General features: G+C 47.9%; 1 protein-coding gene across 1 annotated transcript; it reads right to left on the bottom strand.

The window, feature by feature from the left end:
- Window positions 1–2965: 2965 nt before the first annotated feature.
- Window positions 2966–18052, bottom strand: Crym (crystallin mu). The gene is made up of 8 exons (XM_021635681.2): window positions 17788–18052; window positions 17137–17290; window positions 15402–15464; window positions 13806–13907; window positions 12078–12261; window positions 6886–7007; window positions 6137–6221; window positions 2966–3284 (listed from the first exon to the last, which is right to left on the bottom strand). The coding sequence occupies exons 1-8, from the start codon at window positions 17955–17957 to the stop codon at window positions 3220–3222; spliced, it is 945 nt and encodes a 314-aa protein (XP_021491356.1). The 5' UTR covers window positions 17958–18052; the 3' UTR covers window positions 2966–3219.
- Between the last annotated feature and the right edge of the window lie 1871 nt (window positions 18053–19923).

The raw sequence follows: 19923 nt of genomic DNA, 5'->3' as shown, positions 1-19923 counted from the left end.
TCTTCAGTCTCCATATCCCCCTCTACTAGTAGGGGTCTCCACTAGAGTCACCCCCAAATTCTCCCTGAAACTTACCCTGTCTAGGTCTCCAGCCTGTCTCAGACATGTCTCAGGCCATGGTTTCTCTTCTCTCTGAATGTCCCTTGTCGTCCTTTTCCCTCTCCTGTTCACTCTCTTTGAGCACTTTCTCTGTCTTTTCGATTTCCCCTTTTCAGTGAGATTCATATACCCTCCCTTGGGTACTCCTTGTTAGCGTCTCACTTACTTATAAGTAGATATTATTCATATCCACTTATAGGATAACCATACTACAATTCAGACCCAAACCTTTCTTTCTTAGTTATGAACAAATGTCTATCCCCCCTAGATAGGTACCAATGGCAGACCAAAGAAACAGTTCTCTCTGAGTCTAGCTTGAAACCATGGTGCTTTTGGAGTTAGTTAATAGGAATATAGGCAATTCAAAGGTAACAGTATCAGCTGAAAGCCTGCCCTAAGCATGAGTGATGATTCACAAAAGGTGCATTCTGGGAGCTTCCTGACTATGTGGCAGGCAGCTCCACCAAAGAGAACCTTCCCTCCCCAACAGCTTCCTGATCCTAGAAAATTCTCTACAGTTTCTTGAGTCTTCTGAGTCTCCCTCCTGGTGTAATATTAATAATAGACTCTTGAGGGTTTCTCTACCCTGGCTAGTTCCCAAATAACTGACACAGAGAGACCATAATTTATTTAATTAGCTCAAAGCACTAGAGCTGGGCAGATATCAACCCTGTACGCTATTTTGTGATCTCCTAACTACACATCCCAAGGTACTTGCCAATAAGCCATTCTGTCTGGGCTGGATCTGCTCCATCACTCTGTCCTCATGGCCATGTGCTCATGGTCCACTCCGCCCTTTCCTCTCCTCCTGCTACATCCTCTGCTCCCTCTCTCTTTTTCTTGCCTCATGGTCTCTCCGACCCCCAGCCCAGAAACCTAAACTCTGCCTACCTCTCTTCTGCCCAGCCAGGCAGGCTGTCAGCAACTTTGTTAGCCAATTAGGGGTAACGGGGGCGGAGGGGGGAGCATCACTTGGTGTATGTGAGAATGTGCTTGTCTGGGGTGTGACCAGATCTTGGAGGTGGGCAGTAATTAACAATTAAATACGTAGCACCAGACCAACCCCCAACACCCTCCTCTCACCAATGGCTAATGTTTCAATTCAGAGGGAATAGCTACACAATAGTTCTACATTATATATGCTATATATATTTATATTATATATAATGAATATACACATTCTTACCCTCTTTTTTCCTCTCTCTCCATCTCTTTAAACTTCTTTCTCTTCTCACAAGCCCCTTTCTGCTTTCATCACACACACACACACACACACACACATACACATTCTGCATATAAGAAGAAAAGGTGGGATATTAGACTTTATGAGTGAGGCATATTTTGCTTAACAATCTTTGATTCCTGAAAATGTCTTAATTTTATTCTTTATAGTTGAATAATGTTCCATTGTGTAATCCACTGTATTTTCTTTTTCCATTCATCTGTTGATGGACACCCAGGCTGGTCCCATTTCCTGGCTTATTATGAACAGCACAGCAATAAATATGCATGTGCAGGTCTGTGTGGTATGCTGAATGGCATGTCTGGGTTACACGATAGTTCTGTTCTTAGCTTTTTGGAGGGCTGCCACACTGCATTCCATAGTTTACTTTCCCACCAGCAAGGTATAAAGTTCCCCTTTCCAATGTCTTGCCAGCATTTTTTTTTTTTACGCGGACGGCTTTTAAAACACAATCTCGAATTGAAACCACTCCCAACCAACAGCTAAGTTTTATTAGAATTTTGTAGCCAGACTGCTTACCAGGTAGAATTCACTACCAACTGTGTGTGTACTATTTTTGCCCAGCTGAATTCCCATTCACATCTAAGTTCCTTCAAGAGGCTTCATACAGGATACAGATGCTCAAACGTGATGAACTCACTCATTCATCCCCAGTGAATGGATTCAGGGCGTCTGGGTTATTGGATATGTTACATTACAGGATACTTGTCTACAAACACTGGGTTTTGTTGTGGAATAAACTGAAGTTGTACTTGTTCTTAATGACACACGTAAAAGCACTTGTCATGGGAAGGAATTCAGGAGTTTTGCAGCCTGAGTCTGTCTCACATCATCACTGGAGATCCTGAATCCCCTCTAGTTACCTAAGAACCTCCTGAGACACTGTCTCCTTATCCTACCCTAAATTATATCGTAAGGAGCGGTCAGATCGGGAGGAATGAACCTACATATGGGACTCCTGATGCTTTTAAAAAGATCTCTTGACCATGAGACATGTCCTCTTTGTGGGACCTCTTGTTTTAGTTATAACTAACCGATGGATTCCTTTCACCATCCAGTCACTCACTCAAGTGAACTATGTTGTCGCTTCTACTACCAAAGGAGCCCCCTTATCTGTGTTGCTTTAAACATCTAAAATAGATTCAAAGCCACATAACATATGATTGGATGCATCAGAAATTTCTTGAAGAGGCAAATCTGTAGTAGTAGAAATTAGAGGCTTGGGAGAAGGAACAGGCCACGACACTCACTGCTGAGGACCAGGATTCTGCAGGGGATGGGATCATTCTGCACTTGGACAAAACAAAACCCACCCAAACCCATTGAAATGTACACCTTCAAGTCTTGAGCTGGACAAGGGATGTACCTTAGTGGAGGTGTGTTTGCCTAGCATGTGTGAGGCTCTGGGTTTGGGTCTTTAGCATGTAACACACACACACACACACAGAGAGAGAGAGAGAGAGAGAGAGAGAGAGAGAGACGGAGACAAGAGACAGAGACACAGAGAGACAGAGAGACAGACAGAGAGAGAGAATGCTTTTATGGTGAGTTCTGCTCAATTAAAATGGAGAAAATGTTATTCCACCTTCCCTAAAGACTAAGTGAAGTTATTAAAGGACACACTGAAGAACTGGAAATGATTTATTTCAGAGACACACAAAGCTAGTAAGATCAAGGGTAGGTGATGTGGCCATCACCCATGTAACAGAAGAAATAGTCACCCGGTTTGGCTATCCAGCTACAAACATGACTAGGGATGTCACTAATTAAGAATGATAACCACTACAGTGCACTGGGAAGGGGCTTCCTTGTTTGACACAGACATTGCAAGACAGCACTTGAGCTGTGACGTCCACTTCAGTTGCAGCTCCTTCCTTTCACTTGCCAGATGACCAGGAATCATACACTAGTTTGGCTGCGACTAGGTCTTCCACCGCCATACCTGGAATGGACAGAAATTTGCTTCACTCTTTTGTCAGAACACCTTCACTCAAAACAACCCTGGCTATCTTCTGATGCCTCACATGAGGAGAGTGCTAAGTTCCGCAGTGATAAGATTGCAGTTGCTACCCAGAGTTTCACATAGACTCGGTATCCGATGGGCTGGTCAAGTAAAGGAATACGATACTAACCAAGAAACACCCACATTTTATAACCTCTGAGGTCTAATTTGGAGGTAAGCAACATTTCAGTTGAGGCTCAGTGAATAGTGTAAGCTCTGTAAGCCATATGGTCTCTGTGACAGTGGCTTAGTTCTGCCCTGATACTGGGAAAGTAGGCACAGGTCACAGGTAAAGCAAATGAGACTGTGTGTGTTTCGGTAAGATTTCATCTACAGGCACTACAACTTGAATCCCCCGTCAATCCCTTCCCTCCCATCCCCCATCCTGTGTGTGGAGGCTTAGCTTGATGTTAGCTATCTTCCTCTTCCTCAGCTCAACTGTTCTTCATCTTATTTGGTTTTTTGTTTTGTTCTGAGGCAGGCTCTCTCATTGAGCTCACTGATTCGGCTAGACTAGCTGGCCAGGGAGCCCCAGGGATCTTCATGTTTCCACCTCCACAATAGCACAATTACAAACCCATCCCTGTGCTGCCACATCTGTCCTGGGGGCTCCCAATTCAGCTCCTCCTGTTCACGTGGCATTTTCCTGACTAAGCTACCTCCCCACCCAGTCTCTCCCATCATTCTCATCCCATGTGTCCTGAGGGCGATTCTTTATTTGCCTCAGCCCAACCATTTAAAAATGTAGACATTATTTGTAGTTCAGAGCTCACACAACTACAGATAGTTGGCATGGCTGGACCTACAGGCTTACATTTTGCTGACCCTGGACCATTACAAATCCTGTTTCTTTAGCATCTCCTATTTGTCTTGGAAATGTCAAATTTCCTTAATCCAAAAGTTTTTAATCTGAAACATTACATAGTCTGAAATTCTTTAAGATAATGTTAAAATTAAAAAACAATTCTTTTTTTTTTTAGGATACATTTTCATATTGGGCAGAAGGCTTGGGGGCTTAGTCAGGCAACAATCTATAAATGTTCTTCATGAATCAATATGAAACACTTGTGGGCTCAAGTATTTAAGATAAGGCATATTTCATCTGTAATTTCATGATATGTACCTTAATTTTTGTACCCCGTATGTATGAGTGGCTCAGTATATAGCTAGAAGAGAAAGTGTGTCAATAAACCTATCACTCAAGGCGGGAATACAAAACTTGTATTCCCGTAGACTCGTACAGTCCTTGTCTCTTTAATTTGGCCAGCTAACCATCCAGTGGCTCAATGGAAGGTCACTGGACCAGATATTACATGAAGTTTACTGCCTTTGCTGATCTTCTAAAGCACAGGAATTAAAAAAAAGTACATATACATGCACACAATATGTTTTGATCAAATCCACTCCCTCTTCCCTTGCCTCCAGTTCCTTCCTATCTCCCCATTACTTTCTCCCAACTTTCTGCTTTTTGTTGTTGTTGTTGAAAATTAAGTCTGCTTGGTGTTACCTGTGTATGCATGGCATCCTCTTAAGGGCCACATCCCTGAAGAAAACTGACTCTTCAACCCCAACCTGCCATTACTTGCCAATAGCTTCTCAGCTAGGGCGTGGGACTTAAAGAGCTCCGTTCTTCTATTCATGCTGGTATTTCAGTTGACTCGGTCTTGTGCAGGCCTTACACACCGGGTCACAGCACTGAGCTCATGTGGACAACATCCTTCTCATGTCCAGAAGGTACTGTTTCACGGTTGTGGCCACACTACTGGCCAGATACTCCCTTTTGTTTATTTTTTTATTTGTTTGTTTTGTTTTGTTCTTTTGAGACAGGATTCCTATATATAGTCTTGGCTGTACTGGAACTTGCTATGAAGACCAGACTAGCCTTGAACTCACAGGGATCTGTCTCTGCCTTTGCCTTTGCCTCTGCCTCTCCAGTGCTGGGAGAGGACTGTGCCACCACACCCAGCCAGCCCAAGTACTTTAAAGACTGTGGCAAATATCAAAGTTGCTGCTGCTCAGTACGAAGAGGTATGGAAGGTCTTGGGGGCAGAAAGCACTGTTGAAGGTCCTTGGTAGTATCCATTTACTAAACGTTGTAAGTGGAATAGCTGATTATCACTCTGGTTCCATTATCCCATCTGTTTCTTTAAACATGGCAGAATGGGAGAGTTACTCAGGGCGCACTGACCACAGGGAGCCCACCCTTCATCAGGTCTCTACCCAGATCAGTTGATGCAGCTTGGAACTCCTCCTGACTGCCTGTCATTAAGCATCAAGTGGAAGGGGAGGGAAGGGGGAAATGAAAGGTGCATGTTTCCTGTCTCAATCTCTTCTTGGTCAGGCATCGCCATCATTTCCCTTTTGCTGTTAACTGTGCTGTTCCCTGACCTCTTCCCCTGATGGATATTATTCTGAATTTGTTTATGTCTAAACAAGTGGTTTAGTACAATATTGGCTGTGTGCAAATTTTTTTTCTCACATATCTCACTGAATTGTCATAAGAATTCAAGGTAGCAGGTGGCGAGGAAACTGTGGCTCTGATACATCGGTCACTTGCCTAAGGTCACATATCCAGTGCATGGAGAGAAGGACTGTAATCTAGGACTGCCCAGCTCCAGAGTTCATCGGCTCAAATGCTCCACCCATATACGTAAATGATTGATCCAAATGATGGACTCTACAAAGATTTCCCAATGATTCACCCACAGAGCCTGGTAACCCATTCCTTTCTCCCTTCACCTGCCTTATGCTTTAGTTGGATTTGTGCCCAGGGAACAATTCATGACTCTTACCCAAAGACTTGAACACTGTGGTCTTCTCACAGTGTGCCGGCTTCACCCCGGACACCACTTCTCCAAGCTCAGCAAAGATGTCAGCCTGTGAAGCAAATGCATGCTAACTGGAGCTTGAAACCACCATCCCATGCATGGCCAGCTCCCAAAGCCAGAAAAGGAACCCCCGAATAGAGATATAAATTTGATTTATTTATATAAAGAGAATAAAAGTTTTTTTTTTTTAAAGGACCATCTATGAACTAAAAGATGTTAGGAAGTAGATGCCCTCTGATATCCTTTGGGAAAAGCAACTGAGTTTTTGATGCCATGGACACAGAGATCGTTGTGTCTGGGTGCCTGCCTTCCTGCCAGGACCCTGTCTGTGAAGAAATTGGTGTGCTATTATCTGATTGTGCAATTTGGCAGCCTCTGCTTGCTTCCGTAACCTGATTGTAAGTGGGGATAGGCAGCCAGGGGACACCTAGTCTTATTAAGGTTCCTGGGTTGCAACAGACTTTCCTTCCCACTACCTTACAGCATGGCAAACCAGAAAAAAATTAATTCTCTTTCCAGGCAGAAGGACAAGAAGACACATGTCATAGCCATATGGCTATGTTTTTCTGGACTGGGATTTAAAAATGTTGCAAGATCTTTAAGAATGGCCTCCTTACTAGGAGGTAAGGTGATCAAGGTCCAGATGGGAAGGCAGTGGAAACCCTGGGAACCAAGCCAGGGCTGGCCAGTGGTTCTGCTGACGAGAGGCTCACCCCTGACAACAGAACGTCTCCTGACTCCTTCAGGGCAGCCTCCCGGGAGTCCACGTAGAGCACAGCTTGCTTCATGAGCTCGTCATCCAGTTCTCTCCAGTCAGGCCTGCTGGCTCCAACAGCTGCAAGGCAACAAAGGAGACTCTGAGCCCAGGAAATCCTAGGGCACATTAGTAGAAAGAGGTAGGCAGTGGACAAGAAGAGAAATTTAGACCCAAATGCCTTCTCATCTCCCATACCAAGCTTTCCTCAATAAGGAAGACAGAATACTTGTTAAAAACAACACCTACTGTTTTTCCATTTTCTTCTAAAGATTATTTGCATGTGTATGTGCAGGTGTATCTGGAGGTCAGAGGGTAAGGGTGTTTGTTGTCCCTAAAGATGGCTGTCTACTTTGTTCTGTGAGACAGAGCCCCTCCCTGGGACACAAAGCTTGCTGCTGAGGCTCAGCTGGCTAGTGGGCCCTGACTGTTCCATCTCCACCTTCCCAGCGTTGGGGTTGCAAGTGCACACCTCCATGTCTGGGGATTAACTCAGGCTGGAGTTATAGGCAGTGTGAGCCACCTGGCATGAATGGAATGGGCAGAACTGGTGTCCTCTGCAAGAGCAGTGCGCAGTCTTGACCTCTGAGCCACCTCTCCAGCCCAGCGTCCACCTATACAGTAAATACTGTCTGTGCTGTATTTTCCATATATGCTCTTTCTGTATCTCACATACTCCTCAGTGTCTGATTCCATTCATAGAGGCACACGTTGAAAATGAGGAGAGAGGGGCCCACCCAAGTCATCAGTGAATCTGGGTCAGAGATGACCCCGGGCTTTCACTAAGGGTCTCTTCTAACTGGGAGTGACAGCCAATTGCAGAAACCACACACACACACACACACACACACACACACACACACACACACAAACCCACTGCTCCTTATCTTTGGTTGGCTTGCTCCTCGGTCATTCCTGCTCCTCACCTGAAACTGCTTTTTTTTTTTTTTTTCTCATAAGAAGCCACATCATGAGAAAGAGCGCCATGTTAAGGCCATAAGAAGCCACACCATGAAGACAGTTAGGAGGTCTGTAACTAGCTCAGTGGCACAGCACCTGCCCTGCATATGAGCCCCTAAACTCAATCCCAATACTGCCAGGAGGGGGAGCAAAAGGAAACCTGGGCTTGAGATTGCCTTGACACAAAGAACACTGGTGATGGGGAGGAGGGAGGTCCTTGTGGGTGAAGCCCATGCCATGCAAACGTTTCCACCTGAATCTCCAGAATCTGCAGAGAGCTGGATGGCATAGCACACATCATAATCCTGTCTCTAGGTGAGATGGGAGGGGGAGGCAGAAGCTGGAGAACCCCTTGAACCACTTGGGCCAGAGAGCCTGGAGAACCCACAGGTGAACAAGCCATACTATCTCAAACAAAGTGCGAGCCAGAGCCCATAGCTGAGTTTGTCCTCTGACTTCCATATGTGTGTGGTGGCATGCACAGGCGCTCACACACATTTTAAAAAGAAGAGCAGGAAGAGGAGGATAAGGAGAATGAAGAGGTGAAGAGGGAGGAGAAAAAAAAGAAACACAAACACCTCACAAGACACAATTGACGATTAGGCCTTGATCATTGACCTTGTCCCTCTGCAGAGATTGGAGTGGTGATTCCAATGTATCATGCCTTCTGCTACAAGGACACAGGATAATGCACAGGCTGCAACCAAATGCCTGCGGAGCCAGGAAGAAATGAACAGGAACAAAGCCAACAGAGGGACTGGAAATGTCGCAGTCCTGGGCAGAAGAGGGTGTGTACTTCTCCAGGGGACAGTCACCGTCCAGCTCCAGCTAATGGCTACTATACATGAGTGGTATCCACCGTTACCAGACTGCCCTCCATCCCTACTCTTTACAAAGAGGAGCAGAAAAATCTAATTGCATACGATATTTCTTGATTTCTCTATGGTCCAGACAAAGCAGTCTGCTGGCTGGGGCCAGCCCCAGGTAGCTAGCTAGTCTTTGAAAAATACTATAAAGTTTAATCCAAACACAAGGCAGCATTTATGTGCCTTCTTACAATGCTATCCACCTCTTCTCACGTTCTGTTTCCTGTTGTTCTGAGCTCTGATTTCCGGAGAGTAGTTTAATTATGCTCATTTTGAAGGCTGTTGGTGTGGGATTCTATAGAACAAAAGTACTCACTAATGAAGCTTGTAAATGAATCATTAGGTGGCGGGGAAAAGCCTCCAGTTTCTGGGGTGACCCCATCCCCTGCTTTTTACAGACAGCCGGTGTCTAGAGCAGTAGGAATTCTCAAAGGGCCATGTGAGGCCACTCAGGCAGATGCAAGTGTACCAAACAGGGAGGCAGTCTGACCCAGATCAGAATTTGGCCTTGCTTCAGTGGGGATAGAAAGTATGAAGGTCTTGGAGGACTCACTGATGGGATGAATGGGATGTGGGGACAGGAGCAAGGAAGTGTGATGTGGTGTGTGTGTGTGTGTGTGTGTGTGTGTGTGTGTGTGTGTTTTGGGGAGAGTCGGGCCTGCCCTTTAGCAGTGCTGTGAACAAGTAAAACCTGTCCCTGGACCACTGTTAATAAAGCTTATTTGAGGCTCCGTGAACCTACGTCAAGGGAACACAAAAGAAGCATCTTGATGCCACACCAGGCCATCTTTTTGTAGAAATATATAGAGATAGATAGATAGACAGATAAACAGAAAGAGAGACAGACAGACAGATACATAGACAGACAGACAGACAGACAGACAGATAGATAGATAGACAGACAGAGAATGAATTTGAAGGATTCATTGTAGCTGGCTTTGGGGATGGTGGGTCCATACAGCAAAGATGGTGGAAGATGCTTAGGAACTAACTGAGAGTTCCCTCCAGTTCCTCTGTCCCCTGTGTAAGGGATTGAGCCCTGTCACCACATGAGCCAGGAAGAGGACCCTTGAGCCTAGATGAGGTTATAGGCCAGCGAACATGCATTTCATCCTTCAGAGACCATAGGCAGAGGACCAGCCCAGCCCCGAGCGGATTCTCAGTGTGTTGTATTAAGTGTGAAAGACAAAACAGAAACCAAGCCAGTCAGCTGCAGCTTCAGTTCTGACCCCTGGAACACATTTCACCAAGAACTGTCCTTCTGGATCCAGACAGTTTTGATGTCAAGAAGCACACCTCAAGCCACCTTTTACCTGCCAGCTCAGCGTCGTGACATCAGTTCCCTGAAGACTGAGGCCTTCACTTCACTTTGGCCTCTTCCTCAAACTGTTGTGTTCACTCCCCCTGAGGGCCCTTGCTCACAATCTTCGGTCTGCCTGGAACATCCTTACTTCAGCTCAGCATGACTTGCTGCTCTTCTTTATTTGTCATCTGGGTCCCAGCCTCAACTCACCGCCCCAGGCAGCCCTTCAGATAAGTGGATTCCACCTCAACTTCCCCTTCTGCTTCCACTGCTCTTCCAGGCTCGTCCAGTGTCCTGTTTGCGGCACAGGCTCCTCACAGGCAGAAACTACCCATGCCTTTACTTGTTTGGCTTATCTCCCATCACTAGAATGAAGCCAACAGGAAAGCCATGCCCTTGGATGCTTCACTTCCTGTGGTACCCTAGCAGCTTGAACAATGGCTGGCGTGTGCTAAACATGCATGAATGAACACAGAATCTCTTGACTTGACTCCCGCCTCTCACCCGCCTGTGCGGGGTGTGCAGCTTCTGAGATGACATCACGTTCCTGTCTTTACACATTGGAGCGCTGCTACTATCCTCAATCCTCTCCTGTCTGTCTGTCTGTCTATCTGTCCGGCAACCAGAAACCAGACTTCTTATTTGAACAGAGTGTTAAATACTGCTCAAGAGCCCAGGCTCCGAGGACAGACTACCTCAGTTCAAACCCAACTCTTCCCTCAAGAGTCTCTGACTCTTGTAAATTACTTAGTCTCTCCTTGTCTTGGTTTACTCACCTATAAAACAAAGGTCATGATAATTATTGTTTCCTATCTCATAAGGTCGCTATAAGGATAAAGTGACTGTGTCTAACATATATACATTATACATGTAATGTATAATATAAATATATTATATATACATTATATAATATATATATTACATGTATAATATATATATGTATAGATACATATATATCCTAGTTGAGGGTGTTGGGAAGATAGATTAAGCAGTAAAGTACTTGCTGCTGAATTATGTACCCAGCACCCATATTAAAAATGTGGCCATGGTTATGCCTATCTGTGACTCTGTGGAGTGGGTGGGCCCCAGACAGAAATAGGAGCTCCCTGGAGTTTTTGGCCAGCCAGCCTAGCACATGCACACACAAACGCACATACAGAATTCAGGACGGCACCTACAATAGTTAATAACTCTTGCTAACACCTCTAAGGTTACGTGAAGGTCTTCAGAGGCTCCAAGCGCCTTTATGTTTACTATATCCTCCCACCCGACTTCCTGTTGCTCGTATTAAAAGCATGCACACAGTACCTTAAATCCTTTTATGCTGTAAGCACTTTTGGAAACTGTTTATGGCTCTGTACGCTAAGAACCAACAATTCAGGCTAGAGTGGTGGCTTGGGCCTGTCCTGCACATCTTGGGAGGCACAGGAGGGAGAATTACAAGTTCAAGGGCCACACAGAGAAACATTGTCTCAAAATATCAAGTCAAACAAACCAAAATGAATTTTATCCCATTTAAGAATGAAGCTGCAGCTGACCATTTCTCACACGTGGCAACATTCCACACCACAGGACATTAATCGGTGCACTACTCACCAGCTTTACATTTCATTTCCTTTTCACATTTTGAGCCACAGTTTTTCAGGACCACCTCATCCTTCCCTTGCCTTTGGGTTTTGTTTTGAGACAGGTTCTCTGTAAGAAGCCCAGGCTAGCCTCCAACCCTCCATCTTCCTGCCTACGCTTCTTGAGTTGTGTAGGCTCATCTGTTTCTGACATCCTTAAAAAGCAGGTGCAGACGGGAGTGGGGATACACCCCTATAATCTAAGCACTCAAGAGGCTGAGGCAGGAGGGTATTAAGTTTAAAGCTAGCCAGGGTGTATGGCCAGACTCTGACTCAAAACAAAATCAAAATCAAAAACAAACAAACAAAAAAACATGTGGCGTTCTATATGATGGAGAAAGCACCTTTACAAATGGACTCTGGATCCAATCTGGGAACACGAAGCCTCTCTACTTACCATTGATGTGAGCCCCAGGCTTCACCCATTCACCAAACAAAATGGGCTCCGTTGCCATGGTGACCGTGATGATGACATCAGCACCCGTCACAGCCTCCTGCACGGACAAACAGACCCGAACATCTCCTTGCACTGTGTTCGCAAACTTCTCAGCATTCTCCCTGGTGCGGTTCCATATTCTCACCTTAGAGTGGGTGACAAAAGGGTCACTGGAGTGTCTCCTCACTGCTCACGCCACACCAACCCACACTGCTCCGAGAGGGTGACAACGGCGTCTTTAAAGTATGGACATTCAATCAAGGACGTGGCATCCATCGGAACAGATATCTGCTCAGACAAACAAAAATGGCTCCCCCACCCCCCTTTTTAAAGAAGGTTGTGGACGCTCTCCAGTTTAAGGCCAGGACGCAGCCCCGATGGCTTAATGATTACAGAGAAGGCCCCGGAGCCATGCAGGCTTGGCACCTTTCCTTTGCTTTGTATTATTCCTGCCGTGATTTTCCATCATTCAGCCTCAGTTTCCACGGCTGTGAAGGGGGCAAAGAGGGTGCGGAACTTGGCCCATGTTTGAAGCCCCGTGTCAGAGTTACAGCAGATACAAGATTCATGAGAGGAGTGCTGCGTCACGGAAGAGCTTGATCAATGAAGTGTAAGGAAGGACTGAAAAGCAAATGGTTTTCAGTCAACTGCTGTGGCAGATAGAGGCCCATCCTGACTGGTGGAAGCCCCAGTCAGGATCCCGGAAGGTGCTGGGGTGGAGGTAGAAGGGTGTTGTCTCTCGACGGCTGAACTATTGTGAGTTGACTGACTAGTTCCAGTGTCTGGTCAGAGGCTGCTGGACTTTGACTAAACACAAGGCCCAAAGGCTCTCTCATCAGGAAATACGGTGACTAGAGAAATGAACCTTACATAAAGTCCATCAAGCAGTGTACCCAGTAATACGTCACCGGGTAGCTGTCTCATCTTTCCTGACAGAAAACTGAGCAAATGTTGTACAAAATTTAGATAATCTGGAATAGTGATGTTAGAACTGTCCACAAAGACACGAATATACCGCTGTGCACAGCCAACATGGTTAAAGCTCATGAAAGCCGTTAAGACACAGGTGAGAAAAGCCCGGAAACTACTTGCTTTTCTTAAAAAAAGAAACAGATAAATGGCTAGTTTTCTTTCTTCTTCTTCATCTTCTTCTTCTTCATAGTCTATATTTCTTAAGATAGCAGTGTTATTTTTAATATAAAAATGCATGCTTTCCATTGGCTTCACCTCTCTCACAGGCATACATTAAAAGGAAAAAAAAATCATAGAACGTTTCCAGTGAGACGAGGGCCACGGCAGGGGGAGGTGGCAAGGCCTGCTGAGGGCAGTGGATAAAGGCTGTGTTCTCTGTTCACAAGGCCTCACCCCCTGATTCTGGATCCACAGCCCTAAAGACTTGAAGAGTCCCAGAGTCTTTAAAGAGAAACCCGGGAAGGGGCTGGAAGGGCAGCTGATACTCAAGGAGTGTGCCACAGAATCACTTTGGTGGCCGATGGCATCCCAAGGAGCGTGTCCCGGGAACCATGAGACTGAAAACAGGTGGCCAGCCCTCCACAGAAACTCTGGGGACGTCATAGAGGTAAGGAAGTTCTGTGCCAGACGCAGCCCCGCTGTTTAGCCTGTGTTGGATGGAACCTAGAGTCCCCTGCCCCGTCTCCCTGCTCCCCCTCCGCCACTCCCATCACTCACCTCCTTGAAGGAGAACTGTTCCGTGAAGATCTCGTAATGGCTGTACGCCTGGACCCCAGCCCCGAGGATGCACAGCACGTCACTGCCTGGGGGTTTCAAAAACTGAGAGGGACATGGTGGCAAAGGTCAGTGTTTTCAGGGGGCCAGGAAGCTTGAGCAACCCTCAAGAGCCGGTGAGGATCATGGAGATGTCACTTTGTTTCTATTTACCCTCTGTAGAGAGGGGCAGAAAGGAAGCAGCCTTCACTGAGCACCTACTGTGTGCCAGCATTTAACTCTCATGATCTCACTTGGACTGGATAACTCCCCGCCCTATGTGATGGACACCCCTCTCTGTTGTGCGTGTGTGCGTGCGTGTGCACATGCGTGTGTGTGTGTGTGTGTGTGCATGTGTGTACCTTCCTGTGGAGGACAGCGGTCAACCTTAGGTGTTGCTCCTCAGGAGCCAGTCACCTTCTGAACAATCCCAACACCTGATCTGCCAATGCCAACTCCCCCCTGCGCCATGACGCCTCTGCTCTGCCTATGAAAACCAGCATCCCAAGCCCTTGTCAGCCTTAAACTAATGAAAAAAAAAAAATCCAGGTTCCAATATTTCCCACAGATCCCCGTTTTCCTCTACTTTGTCTTTCGGGAGATGGTTTCATCACATGGTTCAGGCTGTCCTACAACTCGTGGCGATCCTCCTGCCTCAGCCGCAGGTGCTGGGATTACAGGTGTGCACCATCCTCCCAGCTTGCTGCCACATTCTGAACTCCCCCCCTTTCTCAGGGGGTGCCTCCACAGCCCTGGGAACCTCACCAGCACCACCTGCTTGCCCTTCTGCAGTGTGGCCCTCCAGCATTTCACTCACTGATTTCAGTCCTCTCTCAAAGGTCAGGGGGGTCATTTCTGAATCATCCCAAATGTCATCGCTTTAGTCAGAAACAGCCACGTGTGCCTGTAGACCCGGCTACACGGGAGACTGAGGCAAAGGATAATATCCAGGTCCAGCCTGGGCAACATCGTGAGACCCCATTAAAAAAAAAAAAAATCACTTGCACTCCAATATTTTTTCATTTTGCTTCGTTTCATTTTCAAACATATAATGTGGGTTTTGAAGGATGTTATTTTTTTTCCAGCAAACTCTAAACAGATTACCAATTATTTACTAATTAATAAACAATTGTAAAATAGTTAAATGTGTAGTAACATTTATTTAAAAACTAGTGCATAATACATTAAAGAGCCATTTAATTATGTAACAAAATAAATTGATTTTAAAATCACATTCTATGTTTCATTTATGTGTATTTGCATAGATGTTCATGTATAAACGTGTGTGTGGGTGCACAGGCCTGATGCTGACATCTGGTATCTCTCTCTATATCGCTTTCCACTCTATTTTTGAGACAGGAAGGTTGAGAATTGTGCCTAGGAGGTATTTGGAATTACGTGGCACATATTCAATAATTTTTGTGAATCACTGTGCTCACTTACTAACTCCTGTTTGGTATGTGGAGTTCCATCTGTGAACAAAGACAGCCCAAGACAAGCTCCGAGTTCTTCCCCTCTCCGGATCTAAGCTTGCTCGCCCAGCTTAGCTACCCGTCTTACCTTCGTGGCGATGGCAGACACGGCTGCTGTTCTCTTTGCAGTTATGACATTTCCATCCATGACCTGGGGGGAAGGAGAGACAGTGAGAAAGGTCACCCTCCTAGGCCTGAAACTCGGAGAGGCAGCTCTGTGTAGACACCACAGCGAGTGTGGGGCTTAGGGTCCCAGTCAGAACTGATTCCTCCACCTGAGACCTGTGCAGAGGGCACCGAGAGCTTTAAGCGCAGTGGCACATAGGGAGGCCTCTGCATACACTGGCCACGCAAGCATCACCCCACTCTTTCCCCCTAGCCCTGGGATTCTCAGATCCCCAAGCTGAGGTGAAACCTCAGGGATATGATTGTCCTTCATATCTCAGGAGCTTTGGAAAGACACTATCCCCAGACACCACCTTGAGAATGACTCAGGCTGACTCTCTGGCTGGGGGTATGCGGTTCAGTGGTCAAGGTCTTAGGACCCATTCCTGGTCCAGAGGAAAACCAAGGAAATGGAATCCCTAGGGGTGGGACCAATGCCATCCTTGGCTTCTAAGGCTCCTAGGAGGCTCTGATGCTCAGGGAAGACTGAGCCTTTCACTCATCTCAGCTGGCACTCAAAAGGCAAGTGTTAGTATTTGTTATTTTTCTCCTTTAAACGGGGAGAAGAAGCCGAGTCCTGCAGCTACAAGAGCAGTCAGCAAAGCCCCAAAGCCCCACCGTGTGGTGTGAAGGGCTGAGGCTCCGGAAGTGGGGATTCATTGTCTCTGGCAGCATAGATGCTACAGCCACAGGTTGAGAAGAGCTAGATACTCAGCTCTAGGAGGGATAATGGACAGCTGGGTTGCTTAGGGATTCAGACTCTCAGAGGAGAAGGGAAAAGGGGGTGGGAGTCTGAGAGCCAGCCTGGAGAACTCTAAGAGCTAAGAGAATCCACACCAGTGTCAATCAAGTGGACCTAGGAGGGATCGCCACTTATGAGCTGTATGACCTCAAGCCAAGGGTCTCAGGCTACTAACCCACGGCTCGAGGATCTCCACAAAAAGTAAAGGGGAAGCGCCCTGGCAAACTGAGGCAAGAGGATCATGTGTATGAGTCTGGCTTGGGACACATAACAAACAGATAAGGCAGTAGAACACAGTCTAGAACTGGATACACCACTGGCTTAGACTCAAGCGGTTGGAGGTCCAGCCTTGCTTCTCATTAGGGGGCTAAGCTGAGCACTGCTCCTGCAATGACTCACTCCTCGTCTCTGAAGTGGGGGTAACAATGGGTGCTTTTAATTATATGGGCAATGTACTTAGAACACCCCCCCCCACACACACACACGATCACCCCGTACCTGTGAGCTACTTACTGCTCTTCTCACACCTTGCTAGAATGATAAAGACAGATGTCAGGAAGACACCTACAGGTTAGTAGTGTGTCTTCTGCTCGACCCGGGGAGGGATTGAATAAACGTTTCCTCAGCCGCTGCTTTAGCTCAGGCTGAGCATTTGGTCTATCTATCTGAGTGCGTGGCCAGCGCGTAAGCACGAATAAGAGGATTGCTGTTTCCACAGCCACATGCTTGCAGCCGCGGTAGGCACAAGCAGTTCCTAGAAACAGACGCCAGCGCAGATCACCTTTGCTGCCTTGTGTCTGGCCACTTGCAATTGTATGTTACTTCTCACTAGCTTCTAGGCTTAATTCTGCGCCCAAGGGACACGCTGTATTCCAGGGGGACTGGCTCTACCCCAGAGGAGAAGAGACTTGCTCACCGCCAGCAGGGAGCCATTGCTGGGCTCAAAGAGGAGCACTGAAGCCTGATGGGAGGGGACAGAGGATGTGTTGCTGTGGCCCTCGTAGAAGGTGACTAACTTGGTAGTGAGCGCATCCTCGGCTGCACTGTAGGCTGGCATGACTCCCAGGAAGCTGAGAGAGAGAGAGAGAGAGAGAGAGAGAGAGAGAGAGAGAGAGGGAGATAGCAGGTTCAACTCCTTCCGGTCAGTGCTCAGCGTTCTGTGGAGTCCCATTCGCAGTCCTCCATTACTGCACCCCTGGCAGGCGACTCCCCGCGCCCTCTTTCCTCTGCCCTTCTGCCCTTCCCTGGGGCAGGACTCATGGCCTGGCTCTGGACCAGAAAGCCATCACAGCCCTGCCACTTCTCAGCTGTGTAAGCTTCAGTAAATCACTTTACCCCTCTCAGTTTTCAGCCAGCAGGGAGACAGCCTCCGTGTGCCCCTCGCCAAGGACGGCGGGTTGGATTACAGCAGGTGGCACCTCTAAAGCGCTCGGTGGTCGTGCCCCTTAAGCGGTAGCTGTTGTTAGCAGAGATCAATCAAGCCCTCTCCTCCCTTCTCCCACTGCTTCCCTTGGCGTTCTTTTGCTTCCTCTTTCTCCCCTCTCCCTCTGGTCCTCCCCTCACTCACCCTCGGTGCTTGGCCACGGGCACCACGGTGCGCACCGGCTGCATGACCCCTCCGTCGGGGCCTCTGGAGAAGTTGGCCAGAGCGGCCTCCAGGGGTGGGATGAGGAGGCTGGAGCTGCGGAGGTGTCCCTGCACCTCGGCTGCGCTCAGGAACGCTGGCGCTCGCCTCATCTCGCCGCCTGCCTTCGAACCCCGGGCCCTGCACTCCACCTTCCCGGAGCGAACCCTAAATGAGAGCACAGCCTGCGCTGCAGGGCTGGGCGGGACTCCCGGGGCGGAGCATCGAAGCCCCGCCCCTCGGGCCCGGCCCCGCCCCCGCCACCCACCCCAACTCCTAGGATCCCAGCGCACTTCTCCCCAGATTGGAATCAAGGCGGCAGGCTGGGAGTGATAATTCTCGAGTCTACTGTTCCCCTTCCTGTAATTAGCCGTCTCCCCGTCCCTGAGCAGCTGTGTGTGTGTGTGTGTGTGTGTGTGTGTGTGTGTGTGTAGAGGACTTTGGGGTTCCACCTTCGCCCCTCCACTGGGGCTGGTGTTGTGAGAAAGACAAGAGAGACAACAGGGCTCTCTCGGGGCTCTAGTGAAACGGGGTTGGAGGGTTATGTCATACTTTCAATTCCATCTCCTGGCGTTTCTTCTGTCCCCAATCTCCCTCCCACACCACCCCTAGATCCCAGCCACTGTGTTCAGCGGACAGTTGACTCAGGTTAAACAACCCGACCTTCGCCTTGAAGTCTCAGACACATAAAGAACCAAAATGCAGCTTGTTCGTTCCCCCCCCCCCCCAAGGAGTTTATATTACATTTGAACAGACAATACACATAAAATGAAACCAGCCACAGCAGCGACACCTAACCCTCCAGCCTGAATGGCGCAGTGTCATTAAGCCCTTGACCATGGGTGGAGAAAGCGCTTTTGGGAATCCAAGGAAAAGAGAGACTATTCTGACCCAGAGCGGCAAGGTGTCAGGAAGGAGGAAAGAAAACCAGGGCTTGAAATAATAATAGCGGTAACAGCTTACTCCATTTGACTACAGCAACAGCCACAGAGGTGCGTGAATGCTGCGGTTAGAATTGCTATTTTAGGCTCTGGGTCTGTCCAAGGTCATCCAGCAACTCAGTAGCAGTTAGGTTTCGTGTGTGTGTGTGTGTGTGTGTGTGTGTGTGTGTGTTACATGTGTGCAGGCTTTTAAGGAGGCCAGACGAGGGCAATAGCTCTCCTGGAACTGGAGGTTACAGGCATAAGCCATATGGGTGCTATGAACTGAACCCAGGTCCTCTGGGAGAGCGGGGGACCTCTCTCCTGGCCCTTGTTTTGCTGAGAAAGTGTCTCTCCTAGGCCAGATGGGGTTCAAAATGCCTATGTAGTCAGGGCTGGCCTTGAACTCCCGATGCTCCGGCCTCTGCTTCCCAAGTGCTAGGGCAGGAGGTCTGCAGCGCCAGAGCCAGCTTAAGTTTTTATTAAAAAAATACAACTATTACTGAGTATAGTAACGGCTTAAGAAAAGGCTATTCCTAAACTCACTAGTAATGTAGGCAAAGCTGCTGTGTCTCACACTTGCCCTCCCCTAAGGCCCTAAGGCCTGGTCCACTCGCCCCTCCCTAGACTGCTGCCAACACACTAAAAGTGACAGCAGGGCAGAGTGATCCCCAAGCTGCACAAATATTGACTCAACGAAATTTATCGGACACACTCAGTAACTAAGTTAACGCTCGAGAGAAATATTCAAAACAAACGAAAACAAAGGAGAACAACAGTGGGCAAAATATAGCGGCGTTTCTCTTCTGCTTTGGACTGTAAGACAACGGCTTAAATATTTTTTTTTTACTTGAAAAAGATTGAAAATGTTGTATGAAAGTTTTTATCTGGACGCCTCAACCGTCTTGCTGCTGGCTTTGCTGGAGTCTGGCCTCTCTGCTCCCGGAGGAGCGAGCGCGCGAGCAGAACTCGGCGGCGTGGAAAAGGCTCCCGCGCGCTGGCGTGGGCGGCACCAAGGTGGCTCTGGCCAGCGCGCGCCCCCGTTGCCATCTCGCGCCCCGGTCCAGACTCATCTGCGCCGCCAGGCGGTTGGATGGAGCGTTGGGAGAGGGGCGGTGCCCGGGCGACGCGCGCCCCCTCGTGGCCGTGGTGGTGGCTG

The sequence above is a fragment of the Meriones unguiculatus genome, chromosome 14 (genome assembly GCF_030254825.1).
Source record: "Meriones unguiculatus strain TT.TT164.6M chromosome 14, Bangor_MerUng_6.1, whole genome shotgun sequence".
NCBI lineage: Eukaryota > Metazoa > Chordata > Mammalia > Rodentia > Muridae > Meriones > Meriones unguiculatus.
This window is presented reverse-complemented; position numbering and strand designations above follow the sequence as displayed.